Below are 18363 nucleotides of genomic sequence, written 5' to 3' on the forward strand. Positions count from 1 at the left end.
GACGAATTTACTAGGGAATTAAGGGTAGACAGCTGAGAAGATACTTTGTCTGAGACCCCTGCAGCTACTGAACCTTGAAGAGTATCTCCAAGCTCTTTTAAGAGACATCTTTGTAACCTAGTGAAATGCGTAAGGTAATTCAGTGACCTAAGGGGAAAAGCCGCTGAAGTAAATATGCACTTTCCATACCCATCCATGATCCTGGAATCTTTATTTGGGGGATGAACAGACGTCAAAGTTTCGGATAACTCCTTCTTGGTGGCCGCTGCTACCACCATGGCATCAACCGGGTCTCCTTTGGTAAGAAAGGCCTTGTCCTGTGGTGAGGTAATAAACTTGTTTGGCCTCCTAGGGACAGATGCCAATGAATATGGAACCTCCCATGCCTTTCGACAAATTAAGTCAATCAATTCATCGAAGGGCGGAGACACCCAAGAGGCAGAGGGCTGAGACCTAAAAGCCTTTAGGTAGACTGACTCATTGTCAGTTGGGTTGATGGGCTGCCAGCCACCCCTCTGTTTGAGAATCTGTAAGATATCTGCAAAGGAGATATCTTTTGAAGGTGACCGTGGGGACCCTTCTGACTCACCTAAGTAAGTGACTGATTCCTGTGGGGAATCCAGATGCTTCCTCTTGCTTAGCCTCTTCAAAGGAACCTCCTCAGTAGGAGCTCCTGGTCAGGTTTCAGAAGAGCACGGCTCGCCCGATGGGGTGACCAGAGGCTCTGGATCTCTACACTTTTGTGAAACCTGTGGTGCAGAAGTCGACACTGGTGCTTTAGGGGAAGAAGTTGCTGGTCCTGATGAAGTGGTTGTCTGTGGGGACAATACTCTCCTCATGGCATCGAAGGCATCCCTGTCCTGATGCAAAGGAACCCTGGATCTGAAGAAACAGTTGATTCCCTAGGAACCAAGATGGTAGGCGGACCCGACTGTCGAGTGTCTGCCTAGACTCCTCGGTCGGCACCAAAGTAGTCTGAGTAGTCAGAACCAAAAGTTCTGGGTCAGATCTCGGCACCGATGGTTCCACTATCATCAGCTCCAAGCACTACGGCTCCGAAACCTCGAGTCAGATTGGAGGAGGAACAGAAGTAGCGAGGGGGGGTTTGTTCGGTTCTGAGGCCCGAGGGGTCGGCCTCGACAAAAGTTTGGAAAACTCCAGTGTCTGAAGCAGTTTCTGCACCACACGATCCACGTCTATGTCAGATAAGCTTCTTGAGGACCGAGAAGTTGAGGCCGAAGAAGCTATGGATTGCAGAATTGGAGATTCTAATATTGGAGTTACCGGTTTCAGTACCGGAGATCGGCTCCTTATAGAGACAACCGTTGATTCCAAGGTCAATGGCGCCGAAGTCGCATGTTTGTCTGGTTTTGACTTACTGGATAAGGGAGAATTTGCTAGCTCCGAAGATCCAGTAGTTGAAGACCTTTTCGAAGATTTTGAATGACTGGACTGACCTTCGGCTAATTTCTCCTGAAAAGAAGACTTAATTAAACCACTCACCACAAGTTTATTCTTTCTTTCATGCAAAATCTGCGAGCTAAATGAGTGGCAGATCGAACAAGTCTCCTGAAGTGCAACACACATAAACAATGTACACTCCATGTGTCCATCAGTAATGGACATTTTCGGACCACATTTAGGGCATTTCTTGAACCCTGAAGGCTTGGACTGTCTAGTCTCCCTGTCTTTATCTTGAGACGTTTTTAGAAAATACAATCATAACAGTAATAATAATAACAGTGTTTACAGACAAACATGAGAAAAGCTCTCTAATTCAAACAAATCTTTACCAAAAGGAAGCAGGCATATAATTTAAACAGGCTATCTGACAAAGAGGTAAATATAACAAAAGTAAAACATACACTAACTACTTATGTAAACTACTATTATATATGCTCACACAGGTTATATAAGTAAACACACTGCACGCTGGGAATAAAGGAGTATAAAGGGAAAGATAAATGTTCACACATATATTAACACACTAGTATACAGGGAAAAGAGATTAATAAGGCCTATATAAAAAAAAAACGGCCACAAAAGGCAGAAGAAAACGAGCACTTTCAACAACTCGAAGTGCAACAATAGGTTAACTAAGCCTATCCTAAACTAAGAAAGAGTGTGTGTGTGTGTGTGTGTGTGTATATATATATATATATATATATATATATATATATATATATATATATATATATATATATATATAGTTATACATTCATATAGCTTCATTTGATATCGTCGAAAGCTCATTTCATCAAATTTCAAAACAGTGAGACCAAATAATTGAAAACTCAAATTGTCGAAAACTCCTAACATCGAATCTCAAATCATTGAAAATTACAAAGCAACTAGAAATAACATCCCAGATGGGGGCAAGTCCCCCTGCACCCCCCATGTGGGGGGGCTCCACACACCACGCCCCCCCCGAAAATTAAATATACCAACTCCAAGGTCGAACTACAGTGGGGTTAGGAAATTACCTTTTTCCCCACTGTAGTGCGACCTTGGAGTTGGTATATTTATTGTACGGGGGGGTGTGGAGGGCAGAGCCCCCCACATGGGGGGGTGCAAGGGGGCTTGCCCCCCAGCATAAACATAGTAAAAACTCTGTGGGATGTCATTTCTAGTTGCTTTGTAGTTTTCAATGATTTGAGATTCGATGTTATGAGTTTTCGATGATTTGAGTTTTCGATGATTTGGTCTCGTTGTTTTGAAATTTGATGAAATGAGCTTTCGACGATATGAAGTGAAACCATATATATATATATATATATATATATATATATATATATATATATATATATATATATATATATATATATATATATATATATATATAATAGATGGGATCACTACAGAATACCGAAATTCCACAATCCTGAAATTCTGAATCCCGAGGACCAGAATCACAAGATTGTGGAATCTCGAATGTAGTGAATGGGGATTGCCATACAGTGCAGAATGGGAACTTTGCTGTTCACTCCACTGTAGTGCTATCTCGGAGTTGGTATATTTAAGTTGCAGGGGGTTTGGGAGGAACAGCCCCTATGTGGGGGCAGGGGCTTGCCCCAGGCATATATTAGAATAGTTTGTTGTATGTTTTACTTTTTTTTTTTTTTGTTAAGTTTCGAGATTCCACAATCTTGAGATTCTGTTCCTCGGGATTCAGAGTCTCGGGATTGTGGAATTTCGGTATTACGTAGTGATTATACATACATATATATATATATATATATATATATATATATATATATATATTTTTTTTATATATAAAAATAAGAATTGGAAACATATGTATCAAAAAATCCAAATATTCACTGGCCAGAGCTGGTGAATTCTCCGATCTGTTGCAGTGGCAAACGAGATCTGAGGGAAGCACTAGTGCATCATGGGATAGGGAGTAGGCCACGAGCTGGTTGAAGACCTCGAGCTTTTGCCCGGTTCGAAGCCGATAATAATGAAGGCGAGATAGGACAACTTCACATCAATGTTTTTGCATGGGGCAAGCCCTTTTGCACCCCCCAAAACTCAAATTATGAGACTTCATCATAGAACTGCAGGAGATTTTTACATTTATAATCCTTAAATGCTGTAATATTTGTTTCAGATGTTTTGAAGGTTATGATGGAGAAGTTACTAGTTTGTGGGCTAACTTGACTAGTGAGGGGATACTTTGGGAATGGTACATATAGATGCTACGTTTCTTGTGACCAGGCCAAGTCTACTCCATTCTCTGGTGGATTCATTAACAATCTAGTCCAGGGAGTTCTTGTTTACAAAATCTAAGTATTTTTGTGCATATCCTACATTGGTGGTATCATCCTCCAATTAATCACTGGGTAGTTAAAATCACCTAGGTAGCAGTGTTCCTACTTATAGGGAATTCATCAAGAATATTTAGGAATGCTGTGTGATTTTCTTTTGACACAGGGGGGTTCTGTAGCACCTATGATCTGGTAGCGAATCTTATTTAGCATGCTTTAAACCTCTGTAAGCTTTGATGAAGGTCTCAAGTATCTGTCTCGATATAATGTGGTCTCTAACAAATAAGGATAGACCACCACAGTTTCTATTGGGTCCAAATGAACAGAAACATAAAAAAACAGATATTGTAGGTGTGCTCTCTAGACAGTTAAACCACATTTCTGTAAAAACACATAAATGGATGTTCTCCAAATGCAGGATGGCCTTAAGATGTGTCAATTAGTTGGTTAGACTTCTAACATTAAATTTATCCACCTTGACATGGTCCAATGGCTGATTTGTTTTAGAAGTTATATTGGGAGGTACATAAGATGGACAATGAGTGCAGCAAGACCGTTCACTAGTATGTGGAAGTCTTGGAATAAAAGATGTAAACCATCCTTGGTGAAGCAAGTATGTTTGTGAAGCATCTCATTGAATCCCCCTAGAATGAAACTAGATGTTTATACTTTGTCATCACTACATTGGCAATCTTCGCCTTTGAGAGATGGCTCAATATATTTACATATATATCTATGTCTGTATTTATATATATATATACATATATATATATATATAGAGAGAGAGAGAGGAAAACAGCATGCATCCACTATTTTTTGTTAACAGTGACACAATTATTTGCAGTCTGTACCTTATTTATTTCAGCAATTGATACCTCTGTCATCATGAGGTTTAATTTTTCTTCTTGTCACTTTGAATTCTGTAGCTAGCTGACTGAGCTTAAAATAGTGGGCTGTAGAGTCACAGTTCTTACTAACACATTAATAGCTATGAATTGCTCTCTGATAAACAGCATGGCTTTAGAAATGCATTTAGTTCTACCACAGTTCTTTTGACAGCAACTGATGCAACATATTCAAATATTAACAGTGGTTTCCTCAAGGCTGGCATCTTTGTTGATATGACTACATTCTTCAAAACTGCAAGCCATAAGCTACTTTTTAACAAGCTGCACTTCAGCTTTGGTGCCAGCGTGGTAGTGGTGCTGTGGTACCGTTGTCGCCTCATAGTAAGACGCTGTCCGGTTTGATTCTTCTGCATGGAGACATGCGTGAATGGGCGTACCTTCATTGAAGGTTGTGCGTCAGAGCTGGTAACTTGGCACGGAAAAATCAACTACCAATCATTAGTGGACTGGAGTTCTGCTGTGGCGACCCCTAACCGGGAAAAGCCGAAAGACACAACAACAACAATTAGATGGTTTCAAAGTTAGCCTGACAACAGAACCTTTCAAGTCCTCTTAAATAACCAATTCTCACATATGGACAGACTCAGTATAGGTGTGCCTCAGGGTTCTGTTTTCTGATCACTTTGATCTTCCTTACTCGTTAATGGTATCCTCAGAAACAAATCCGCATTAAACATAACATTATATGTTGACAAAATTCTTCTTCATCATATCACTCTCCTAACCTGCAATGCTCCCTCCAATAGTCATTCTGTGATGTCTTCACCTGGGTAGAAAACAACTGCCTATTCATGAACCACAAGAAGACCAGCTTAATGCTTTTTCAGTCCCCTAGCAGGTTATCTCAAATTGCTGTATTTAAAGTATCAGATAATCCCTAATAACATTATTCCTACTGTGACTGAATAGAAATACCTAAGGATTGCACTGGACTTCTCAATGAACTTTAATATTCATACTGACAATACACTTACCAAGGATCTTTCACAGCTAAAACTATACCATAATGTTTTATAACTCACCTCCTCCCCCCCTGAGGCCTGCCTGGCTCTTTGCAGTAATGTGCTTCTTCCCAAAATTGAATATGGCTTATCATTTCTTCACTTATATATGCAGATTTGCTTTTCTTGCTGACCCCCCCCCCCCACCTCATCACTGCATTCTACTCAAAAAATTAAATTGGCTACCTGTTACTGAGAGATCAACATATCTTCCAGGCTCCTTGATATTTAAGGTGCTAAATGATGACTACTGCCCACCATTAAAAAGGATACCCCCTGTCAAACAACACACTTATTCCCTGAGAAATAGTCATTCAAATGGGATTACTCTATCTAGGGTCCCTTTCAAATCTGTTATAGGAGAACAAGCTTTTTCCAAGGTGGGCTCTTCTCTACGGAATAGCTCTCACCTGAAATAAGAAAACTCCCTACAAGCTTTCAAATCTGCTTTGTCTAAATACATCCATGTACATTTTCAAGTGTTTATATCATGTTATCAAAAGATGAAAATAACGAATGCTATTTCATTGAACCTAAAATATCTAAACCACATAATATCGAACATTCAGAACAGCAAATTTTTTCCTTGGGGAAAAAATTCGCTGTTCTGAAACACATACACACAATACAAGCACACCTAAAAAACATCAATACACACACATACACTTATAATCCTACAACTAACCCTACACTAAATTATACATACACTACTATCTCTCTACTTACCTTAACCCAAACACTAACCCTAAGGTCCGTCACTATCGCACACTCACCTAATCCGCACTCTAACCCTAATTCACTTAACCCGCCCCTAAACCTAATTCACCGAACCCCCACCCTAATCCTAACAACCACACAATCGCACACTTACCTGAACCCGACCCGTAAATCTCCACCACAGTGCTGAAAATAGCGAAGTCACAGAACCAGCCAACCGAATTCTTTCCCTAGGAAAGAATTCGGTGTTCTTCAGCTTCGCTATTTTTAGCGTTTGATTAAAACTGGTCGATATTAGAACATTAAAAGTTTTAAAACTTCGATGTTCTGATTTAGACCCCATTTTCAGGACCCTATTTTTTTTTCAAAGTTCAAGTGTTACAATTCTGAAAGCAGACCAGTTATTACCAATGTATCTTTTTACTACTTATGTTTTGTTATTTGTATTTAATGCTCACTGCTTGAACAAACTTCTTTGTATTTGTTTGTATAATTTTCACTGTTCTATTTTACCAGTCTGTAATATTGCCTTTGGCATAGGTCGTAGCTGGAAAGGATCTATGAAATAGCTTACTTACCCAGATCTATGAACCAGCTTACTTACCCAGTTAACAAACAGCAATTAAATCACTAAACATTGTGATGTCATAAAAAGATTTCAGCTGCTACTGAACATTTCTGGATACCCTTTCTATTTTAATGTCATATAAAGGTTAGAAGTGACATAATCTTCATTTTAGTGCTTTATATGACAAAGCAGCATAACAGAAATTATCTGCCATTAGATCTAATTACATTCCTGCAGTAGTGAGCATTCATAATACCAAAAGAAACAATGAAACACAGCAACCACATAGTGCTGAATGGTTAAGAGCGAAAACTTAAAGTGACAGAAACTACATAATATGAATCATTTGATCATTAACATAGAAAAGAATTATGCCTACAAACTAAGCCTGAACTGATTCTGTTTCCTGGGTCTTGTAAACTACGGTTTGGTGCATAATTTGAGATTCAAGTCATATTATTCAAATTCCATTTTGAAATGCCATTCGTTATATTCATTACGTATGCAGCCCTGGACCGGTATGACAGTGAAAGCTGATTACTCCTTGAAGGAAATGAACTCTCTTCACCTGCAATCTGCTTAAAGTACCAGATGACAATGCTGTCTGCACTAATTCAATCAGGCAGTACAATCACTGGCACAAGCCGAATCAAGCGCACCTTGTACGTAGAATATTGTTATCACTGTCTGCTAAAGTCTGTGTGAAGAGCTGGCTCTTATCAGAAAATGCTTTAATAATAAGCAGTAATCTAGAATTACCTGTTTTCTCATCACGTCTGTTGCTTGCATAATGTAGCGGGGAGGAAGACCATGGCTACGTGCAAGGATGATGGCCTGTTCTACAGTAACACTGAGTGTGCATCTGAAAGAGATCACATAAAGAGATGAAACACAATCCATATATAAGCACATCATGAAAATTCGATTACTTATTGCTCAAGTGGACAGGTAGTGCAGCGTAGGAAAATACAGATAGATGACAACAAAGCAAATACTCAAGGAGTCCTTTGTTATTTCTTGATAGTCAGCATATACCAGCAAGGTTAATTCCATTCGTATCTTTATAAGTGCAGTAAATGAGCGCACTGGCTGCAGATTTCTATCAAAACTCATGTATGGAAGGAGCATTTACATTACGTTCCTCTTGGCTGTCTTCGCTGCTTTTCATAAAACAGCTGCTCTGTGACTACAGGGTTCTGCAAATCACTGACTTTCAGGATGACTACGTAAATGTGGAGGCCTTGTTTATAAACATGCTTCCATATCGCAAAAGTGTAATATGTTTAAGGCTTAAGCAATGGGGGGGGGCAGCCAATCTGCAGATGAGCAGCATTGTATTTTTGAGTATCACTACAATTCATAGAGATGAACCTAAAATGTGCTAACTTGCATATTAAGCGTGTAAATGGCCACGAACATAACACCAGTTAACAGCAATTTAACAGGACAATATGGAGTTGTGAGGAGAGAGAGGAAAATGTTTCATTTGTTGTCAGGGACATGCTGGTGCATACATGGGCAGAGTACTGAAGGGGTCACTGGGGGAAATGATTCATTTGTAGTCAGTGAAGTGCTTCTGCATACATGAGCAGACTAATGAAGGATCGTTAGGGGAAATGTTTCATATGGTGTTAGTGAAGTGTTTGCAGAGACATGGGCAGACTACTAAAGGGATCATTGAGGGAAATGTTTCATTTCGTGTCAAGGGCGGGCTTGTACTTACATGGACAGACTACTGAAGGGGTTGTGGGGGAAATATTTCATTTGGTGTCTGGGATATGCTTGTGCATACATGGGCACACTACGTAAGGGGTCACTGGGGGAAATGTTTCATTTGGAGTCACTGAAGTGCTTGTACTTACATGGACAGACTACTGAAGGGGTTGTGGGGGGAAATATTTCATTTGGTGTCTGGGATATGCTTGTGCATACATGAGCACACTACATAAGGGGTCACTGGGGGAAATGTTTCATTTGGAGTCACTGAAGTGCTTGTACTTACATGGACAGACTACTGAAGGGGTTGTGGGGGGAAATATTTCATTTGGTGTCTGGGATATGCTTGTGCATACATGAGCACACTACATAAGGGGTCACTGGGGGAAATGTTTCATTTGGAGTCACTGAAGTGCTTGTGCATACATGGGCACACTACATAAGGGGTCACTGGGGGAAATGTTTCATTTGGAGTCACTGAAGTGCTTGTGCATACATGGGCAGACTACTGAAGGGATTGTTGGGGGAAATCTTTCATTTTGGTGCTTGTGCATACTTGGACATACTGCTGTCGGGATCAGTGGAGGAAATATTTCTTTTTGATGTCAGTCAAATGATTGTGTATACATGGTCATTCTGCTGAAGTGATCACTGGGTAACATAATTTATTTTGTATTATTTTAGTGTTTGTGCATACTTAGAGAAACTGTTGAAGGGGTTGCTCGGAGACATAATTCATATGTGTGTCAGAGACATGCTTGTGCATACTTGGACAAACTACTGAAGGGAAAGCTGGGGGCATGATCATGATTGCAGCTCAGATATCCAAGGTGAAGCATTGCTTTCAACAATGGATGTCAGTACCATGAGGATATGGGACTATAAATCACAAGAACACCTCATTAGCATACAGTGCTTTACAAAATGTCTTATTCACATCTCATAATACCTAAGGCATTTCATATCAGCGTAAATGCCCTCTATGAGTCTCACCTTCACTACACTCATTCTTAAACATCAGGGATACTCATAGGTTTATAGGTTCATAGGTAGGTACTAGGCTATCGGCTCAAGGGCCTACGTAAGCCTAGCCAACAAGGTTCCCTGGCTTACGCCACCCAAGAAAGTTATTTTCCTTTGCCACTGTTGAGCACAGACACAGAAGTGATCCCTGGGGTGTATTTACTATTTCCCATCCACTCATCAAGATTTTTCTTGAAGAGTGCTAATGAAGAACTTTGCTTGACATAGATGGGTGGCCTGTTCCAGAGTATGGGAAGTCTCTGAGACAGGAATCTATCCCTCCAGCATGTCCTGTTTATTGTGTTGATAAGGTTTAGGTCACTATAGCGTGTAGCTCGGAAGGATTGGGATTTCTTTAGGTGTAACATGTCCAACAGTTCTGGGTTTGACATAGCTTTATATGTTAGGCAGAGATCACCTCGGAGTAGGCGATATGCTACGGAGTAAAGCTGGAGTTTTTTGAGGTGGTCAGTGTAGGGCATTTGTTTGAGGCCAGTAATCCTCTTTGTGAGGTACTTCTGTGGCCTTTCCAGCTGCTGCAGATGTCTTGTGAGGTACATTCCAAAAGGGGCGTTGTACTCTATAATGGGTCTAATGAGTGTCAAGTAGAGGAGAACAATTACCTCTTTTTTCCTGGATGAGAACCCTTTTATGATGAGGTGTGCCACGTAGAGGGACTTCCTGACTACTGTGGTGATGTGACTATCAAAGGAGAGACTACTGTCCACCTGGGTCCAAAGGTCTCTTATCATGCATTCGGTGTTAAGTAGATTGCTGCCTATGTGGTAGTTCATGGGTACAGAGTTTTTACCAAAGGGGATGACACTGCGATTTTTGGCATTGAGCTTGAGGCCATGGCTCTGACACCAGGCATCTCTCTCAGCAAGGCCCTTCTGTAGGATGTCCACATCATTTGGGGACTTGACTATGGCTCCTAGTTTGCAGTCATCTGTGAACTTCATTAGCCAGAGGCCTACTGTGTTAGCCTGTCCTTCAGAGAAGTAGATATCAAACAGGAGAGGTCCCAGGACAGAACCTTGTGGTACTCCACTTGTTACTGCTTTGAGGTCAGATTTGGAGTCTGCAACTTTTACAGTGTGGGTTCTGTCAGTGAGCCAGTTGGCAACCCATCTTGTGACATAGGGATTTATACCTAGTTTAGTGAGTTTAGCTATAATTTCAGAATGTAGGATGGTGTCAAAAGCCTTGGCGAGGTCAGGATAGGCTGTGTGAACCACCTTACCCTCATCTACGGCTTTGATGACTGCCTCAAAGAAGTTGATCAGGTTCAGGAGGCATGATCTGCATTTCACAAACCCGAACTGGGTGGGATCCAGAGTTTGGAGGTCACCAAGATCCTTGTTTATGAGTTCCATGATGATACGTTCCATGGCCTTGCAGACCAGGCTCGTCAGGCTAATAGGTTGATAGTTCTTGGGATCAGTGGTGGCTCCCCCTTTGTGGAGTGGGATAACTGTTGCTGTGTGCCATTCAGTGGACAAAAAGCCTGATGTGAGGCTATTATTGAACATGGTGCTTAAGTGGGGAGCCAGTTCGTTCTGTAGTTCATGTAAAACGCAGCCTGGGATATTGTCCAGTCCTATGGATGCTGTGTTTTTGGCTTTAGAGAGTGCAGCTTTTACCTGCGTAGTTGTGATTACAGGGACTCTGCATTCTTCCTGTATAGATATGGGCCCTTTAGGGGGTGAGACGTGGGTAAAGTTAGCACTGAACCTATCTTCCAGGATGTTGGCAATATCAGTTGTTTGTGCTGTAACTCAGAGCAGATCTGGGTGTTGCCATTGAGATTCTTGACATAGCTATAGAATGCTTTGTGGTTGTCCTTGGAATTAGTGGCGATTTTGTTTTCGCAGCTAGCTTTGGAGGATCTTATAAGGGATCTCAGCTTCTTACTGAGGCTGACCAGGGAGCTCCTCCGCTCATGGGATTTTACTCTCTTTTGCAACAGTTTCTTCCTTCTGTTGTACAGTTTGTTTATGTCAGGGGACCACCAGATTGGCTTCCTTTTTTTGGAGGATAGCATCTTGGTTCTGTTTGGGATAGCACGATCCATGCACTCGTGTAAGTGCTTATAGAGTGCATTTGTGTAGCATTCAGCAGTTGTAACTGTATTGTCCATCTGAATGGGTGTCATGAAGTTCACCACTTCTGTCTTAAGAAGCATGAAGCTGGCTTTGGAGAAATTATTTACTGTGGTTTTCTAAATGGGGTGTGGGGGCGGGATGTGGATATCAAGGGTGATTAAATTATGGTCGAATCGGACCAACGAGGAGTTGACTTCAGGTGTGGAACACCGGTCACTCATGTTGGTAATGACTAGGTCTAGGATATTGTTGCCCCAGGTGGGGGTGTGGATAAGTTGATCCAGGGCATTGGAGTTTATGAAATCCAGAAAGCGTTGAGCTAAGGAGTTGGTACACGAGTAGTTTTCCCAGTTAATGGTGGGGTAGTTGAAGTCGCCCATTATTTGGGTGTTTGGCTGAACCCTAATATTTTCCAGTACACCAAGAAAAGAGGAGTCGGAATCCTGGGGCATGGTGGGAGATCTGTAGCAAGCTACAATTTGGATTGCAGTTTTGCCCAGAGTTAGTTGCACTTGGATAACCTCGGATGCATTATGCTGAGCAACTAGCCTGAAGGTGTGGATATCCTTAATGAATATGGACACACCTCCACCTTTGGTGTTTCGGTCCAGGTTACATCGCCGAAAAGTGTGGTATGAGTTATAGCCTGGTAGTGCAGGGGTGCTCTCTGGAGCCTTGAACCAGGTCTCAGTCACTGCACAGATATCGATGTTCTCCATTTTAAGGAGTGCCTCGAGTGAGTGCATTTTGAGATTTAGACTTCTAGCATTGAGTAGCATTACCCTCAGTTTTTGCTTGTCTGTTCCTGTTATGGTGGTGAATTTGTTATTTGAACCCTGCCTAAAAAAGGCACTATAGGGGCAGCAAGAGCCTTATCCAGTATCCGGAATCCCAGGGGCAACAGGTGCAGGCCATCTGTGGCAAAGCATCGTGGTCCGTCGACCATGTCATCTCATGCAGACAGATACTGGATCCCCTTAGAATGACACCAGAAGCTTAGCCAATTGTTGAAGTCAATCACTTTGTCCTTGTACTGCGGTATCATTCTGGATGATGGCAGAATGCTACTCAGGGCTAGGGTCATACCTGCCTGGGCTACAAGATCGGAGAGCTCTTCCATGTCTCTTTTTATGTAGTCCAGGGAGGTACGTCTCAGGTCATTCACACCAACATGGACAATGAAAGAGTCATATTTGTACTTGTTGTGGAGTGACCTGAGTACATGGGTTATGTGGTGGATCCTGGCACCCGACAGACAGCTGACAGTAACCTTCTCCTTGCACAAATGACTATGAATGCCAGCCAAAATCTTTTACATAATCTGTGAAGTAACCCTTGATACTGATGAAATGTGTTACAGCACATGTACTTGCGAACACAATCCATGGGACTCAGAAGCATGGCATCCATGATTCAGCCATGTCAGCCAATCTTCACCTCTCTGGTATGACATGACTCTAAGTTCATTAGCAGCTAACATAGTGAAAAAACTGTGTGAAAACAGCACCTGATTAAAAACCTCACTTGCAGCCAGAGCAGAACCTGCAATGGTTGCATGTATTCCCCTCTAGTGGCTAAGTAAAGTGATAATGACATTTTAGGAACATGTCATGTCTAAAATAAATGTATTGATGCAGCTCAGTGCATTCATGTGTGCATAGAAATGGCAGAACAGGAAAGGTAGGTATAATGTTTACAGGGTTCACTACACTTTTTATCCTATTTTTGACACAATTAAAGGGTGCAAATGGGAATACTAGACAGTATGGAATGGGGAAAGCAAGCAGAGGGAAGCACATGAGGAAAATTGTTAAGGAAAGAATAGGATACAGGAGTAATAGCAGGGTAATATTTTTTGGGGGACAGGAGTCCATTTTCTAATTACCAAAAAGGAAAGGTGTGGAAGTAAGTAAGGAAAGGGGAAGGAATGGTAAGAGGTTTACGGTGAGCAGGCAACACACACACACACACACACACACACACACACACACACACACACACACACACACACACACACACACACACACACACACACACACACACACACACACACACACACACACACACACACACGCGCGCACACATGCACACACACACACAGAAACACACACACGCACACACACACACACACACACACACTCACACACACACAAACATGGAAGACAGACAAGAATGACAGGGGAAGTGCTGACACTGAGGGAGGGAGGGAAGGAGGGAGGGAGAGCATAGTGGAAAGATTAATCATGTATATGATAAATTATGACACAGGTGACCTTCAGACATTAGATTCATCTCAACTTAGATTTTTTTATGTGTTGATCATACTACTCAGCACAGAGCAGTGAACAACGGCAAAACGGTGTATACTATCTACCTTGATCTGGCTAAGGTATATGGCACAATCCTTCACTCAAACATTGTAGACTGGCTATGCAGCTGGCTTACAGATAGGACCCAAGAAGTCAGTTTAGGGTAGTCTACCCCCACTAAATGGCAGGTCACGAGCGGGGTCCCTCAGGACTCAGTGCAGGGGCTGTTCCTTTTTGGCATAAGGGTAATGTCAAAGACCTCTGGCTGACTAAGTCCACAGATGATTATAAACCAGGTGCAGTCATAGAATCCCCCAATGACATAAATACCATCCGAGAAGGTATGACACGCACTAATAACTTGTGCCAGAAGCAAGGTCTAAAACTCAATATCTTATCCTTAGGTGAATTCAATTATCTAGCTGTAGTTTGGGAAACATAAACCACAACTAGTGTGCATGCCCACAGATTCCTGGAATTTGTCAGTACAAATACCCTAGAACAACTAGTCAAAGTAGCCATGTGGGGAAATAACATCCTTGACCTTGTCCTCACTAATACGGGATTAATTATGCCCCATCCCTAGTGTAACATCCTCACTCATCAGGTCTGACCACAGAGCTGTCTACCTTGAAATAAAATTAAAACCTGAAATCATCTGGGACCCTGGTACTGTTAGATACTTTGCCAAGGCAAACGTCCTACTTCAAAGTGGGTCTATATTAGATAGTCAAAGTTACTGAACTTCGAATACGATATGATTGACACCATATCATCAAAGTCCAGTAACATCAAATACCTAATAAAAACAGCAAAAAAAGTCAGGAAACAATACTACTTGCTGTGAGCAGGGGGGCAAGCCCTCCGGCACCCCCACGTGGGGGGTTGCACCTCCCGCGACCCCCGATATGTAAATATACCAACTCCGGGACCGCACTACATTGAAGTAAATGGAAATCTCCCCTTATGAAGATTTCCGTTTACCTCTTCGATGTTCTGCGGTTTCGTTGTTCACGTGTCGACAATGTCAAATTTGACATTGTGAACATTCGCGGATTCAATATAGACCCCTTCAAAGTGATAACCTGGCTAGTTTTAAATCCCCTCCAAACCCAGAAAGCCCTATTGTTCATGCAGAAACATACACTGCCAACTTATACCAACATATATGCAACTGCATAGAAGCAGCTGTACCCAGAAGAAACAAGTGCAGAGCAAATCATAATAACAAACCGCACTGGTGAAATCACACTTTAAATAAGCTTTATAACAAGAAGAAAATTATGGCCAAGAATAAGAAGCGAAACACCCAAAAGAAGAGAAATTTGACAATTATGCTTAGTCGACTTAGTGGATTTTTTTCAGAAAAGTCACAAAAGCAATGGGCTAAGATTGGAGACAGATGTCCTTCTGATCATACCCTCCTTAGAGTCTGGGATGATCTCCTGTTCGCCCTAAGACACAAAATATCTGGTGTTGGAAACCATGGATCTGGGTGAATCACTGACTTAATGGATGTAAAACAGTACATGAGGTATTTTACTTCAACCCCTGGGATTCCTCCAAGAGGACTGATAAATGGTGGGATGCAGTTGAAAGTGCACATGAAGGTAAATTAATGACTGTCAAAGGCTACTCTTCCCAACAGGAGAAACAAGAGATATGTTCTCTCAAACTCCAGCCTAAAGAAATGTATACCTTATTCGACAGGCTAGATTAAAACTTAGGGACCCATTATTTAATTAGATTGATAGAACAGCTTGAAGTTAGGATTGCTGAAGAAGGGACCACTCTGGTAGAAAAAGACCTACTATAGAGGAAAGATTTTTGTGGATTTATGGTAAAACTTTGGGGAAACACCTAGCTCTAAAACTGAAAGCTCACCCAGAGAGAAGATGACAGCAGTGTATACAGAGATGAAAATGTCCTGTCAGGGATGATAGCCTATATTCTCCTTTGAACTTGTGTACCAAGAAGTGCATAACAGTCTCCTTCAGAAAGACAGCCACATCTGCAAATTACTACATGGATAATACCCCGTAAGGGTAGAATCAGTGGTCAGGGGTTTGGGAACTGTACATAGCTCCAGCTAGTTGATCTAACACCATTCTCCAAGTAATACTTTTTCCCTAGAACCACAACTGGGCCAGGATAAACTCTCTATCATGGTAGTACAGCAACTGTTATTGGCGCTACACACATTTCAAATAAAGGAAAAATAGGTCTATATGAGTTTAGTTGGGATTGTCCATCTCTCCAGTTCCACAAACAAGGATCTGACTTGAGGAAAAAATCTGTACATATATATATATATATATATATATATATATATATATATATATATATATATATATATATATGGTTTACTATCATAAATTCGAAAATCAGAACAAAACGTGTCTGCATTTTCGAATTTATACATCGGAAATGAACATTTCCGAATTGTCCTAATGTCGAAAACAGCTGTGTATTGTCGAAAATGTCGCTCGCGACATTTTCGGCAATACACAGCACTCCGTCCGTAACTACCTACCTAACTAGCCTAAACACACAGTTATGTAGGGGGGCTGCGCCCCCCTGCACCCCCCCGAGGGGGGCTGTGCCCCCCACACACCCCCAACTTAATATTCCAACTCCGAGATCGCACTACAGTGAGGAAAGGGATGTATTTCCCTAACCGCACTGTACCGCTATCCCCTCACATGAGCGAACGTTAGAATTGCGAATGCACAGTCCATTCGCAATGGTAACGTTCGCTCACATCACCTGCCGAAATATGAAGTATTCGAACATCTGTTGTTCGAATACTTCATAGCCGTGCAAGTGCACGTCGGCATTGTGATAGTAAACCTATATATATATATATATATATATATATATATATATATATATATATATATATATATATAGTGTCTCTGCAACCCCTATTAGGTTAAAGTCCACTGCAACTCCTGTATCCTGATTTTTGTAAATGGCAGCATGATGTTCATGGCAGCTGTCAAACTTGGAACTTTCCATTATATTCAAGCACAAGCTGCATTACATTCAAGATTCCTAGACTATCACCTGAATAACCAATAATGGAAACTGCCCAGCTCAACACCAGTGAAGGAAATCCTATAGGACAGGATCAGAGATAACTTATCTCAGTTTATGGAGAGCACTCCCTTTCCTTGGGACTACACCCATGGCAGTGCCCATTGCTGACAGGCTACCTCAACAGGTCACCTAGAACCAGACAAACAGGTGGAGGAAGATATACACGTTGTCAGTACTTTAGCCACCACAGTCAAAACCTTAATGAATAATCTGAGTGCAAACAAAAGTCCAAATGACATTACCTTATATTAAATGTGATGCCCATCCAGAACTGACCTCAGACAATGAAGTACTAAAAGGCATCTGTTATGTCTAGTGACCCCATCCAGACACCTGCTGACAGCCACAGCATGACTGAAGTCTGTGGAAGTGGATGTTCAGTATAGGTTGGGGCAGAAATCATGCCTCATCTGTGAAACCAGAAATTGTTTACAGAAGCCCCTTTCAGTAGCATTCCCAAAGCTGGCGCTCTTGAAGTGAGATGCAACTATCTCTCACTACAATGAGCGAGCTGGCATAGAATGCTCACTTCCAGCCTTCTCTAGCTGGTTCCCACAGCTCCCACATTGCTACCAAAACTGGAGTTAGCTGGGCAACAGTCAGAGCCTTATCACTCTGTACTATGGAGTCTGCTTGTCCCAAAACCTCTGTGCAATGTGGGTGGTCTTGTAGCAAAGCTTTCTGGAGAAGAACTAAAGAGCAAACGAGATATAGCTGACTAAAACCACAGAACCCACAGATCCACTGTGATGGAGCTCAAAGCCATGGCAAACTTGGAGAACCACAACCAATGGATGGAGAAAGAGGAGGGGGAGAAGAAAAAGAAGAAGGAGAAGAAGGAAGAGAAAAAGAAGAATGAGATTGACAGAGGGTATTAGGGGAATCCTAGGGGTTCTTTACCAGGGTTAGGACTTGTTTCATTTCCAGGAGCTTACCCACCAAGTTCAGACAGCACAGGCCAAAGAGAACCAGTCCTATAAAAGGGAACCCAGGATGGAATATCAGCTATCCTCCTTAAGGGAGGATAATCTCAGCCAAGCCATCATGTATAGGCACACAATCATATCCATGGTCCTTGTTATGGTATTTGCACAGCCAAAACTTACTGGGCTATGTGGTAGCCCATAGGTGAAGCTGTATACAGAGTCCT

General features: G+C 41.7%; 1 protein-coding gene across 1 annotated transcript in view; it reads right to left on the reverse strand.

Annotated features, from left to right (window-relative positions):
* PREX2 (phosphatidylinositol-3,4,5-trisphosphate dependent Rac exchange factor 2) overlaps positions 1-18363 on the reverse strand; it is a 1787099-nt gene that overhangs the window by 44031 nt on the left and 1724705 nt on the right. The window contains exon 39 of the mRNA XM_044066265.1: positions 7721-7823. Within this exon, the coding sequence (XP_043922200.1) occupies positions 7721-7823 (103 nt within the window). The remainder of the gene's footprint in view (positions 1-7720; positions 7824-18363) is intronic.

The sequence above is a fragment of the Protopterus annectens genome, chromosome 3.part1, assembly GCF_019279795.1.
Source record: "Protopterus annectens isolate FY-2018-M chromosome 3.part1, PAN1.0, whole genome shotgun sequence".
In the NCBI taxonomy this organism is placed as follows: Eukaryota; Metazoa; Chordata; order Ceratodontiformes; family Protopteridae; genus Protopterus; species Protopterus annectens.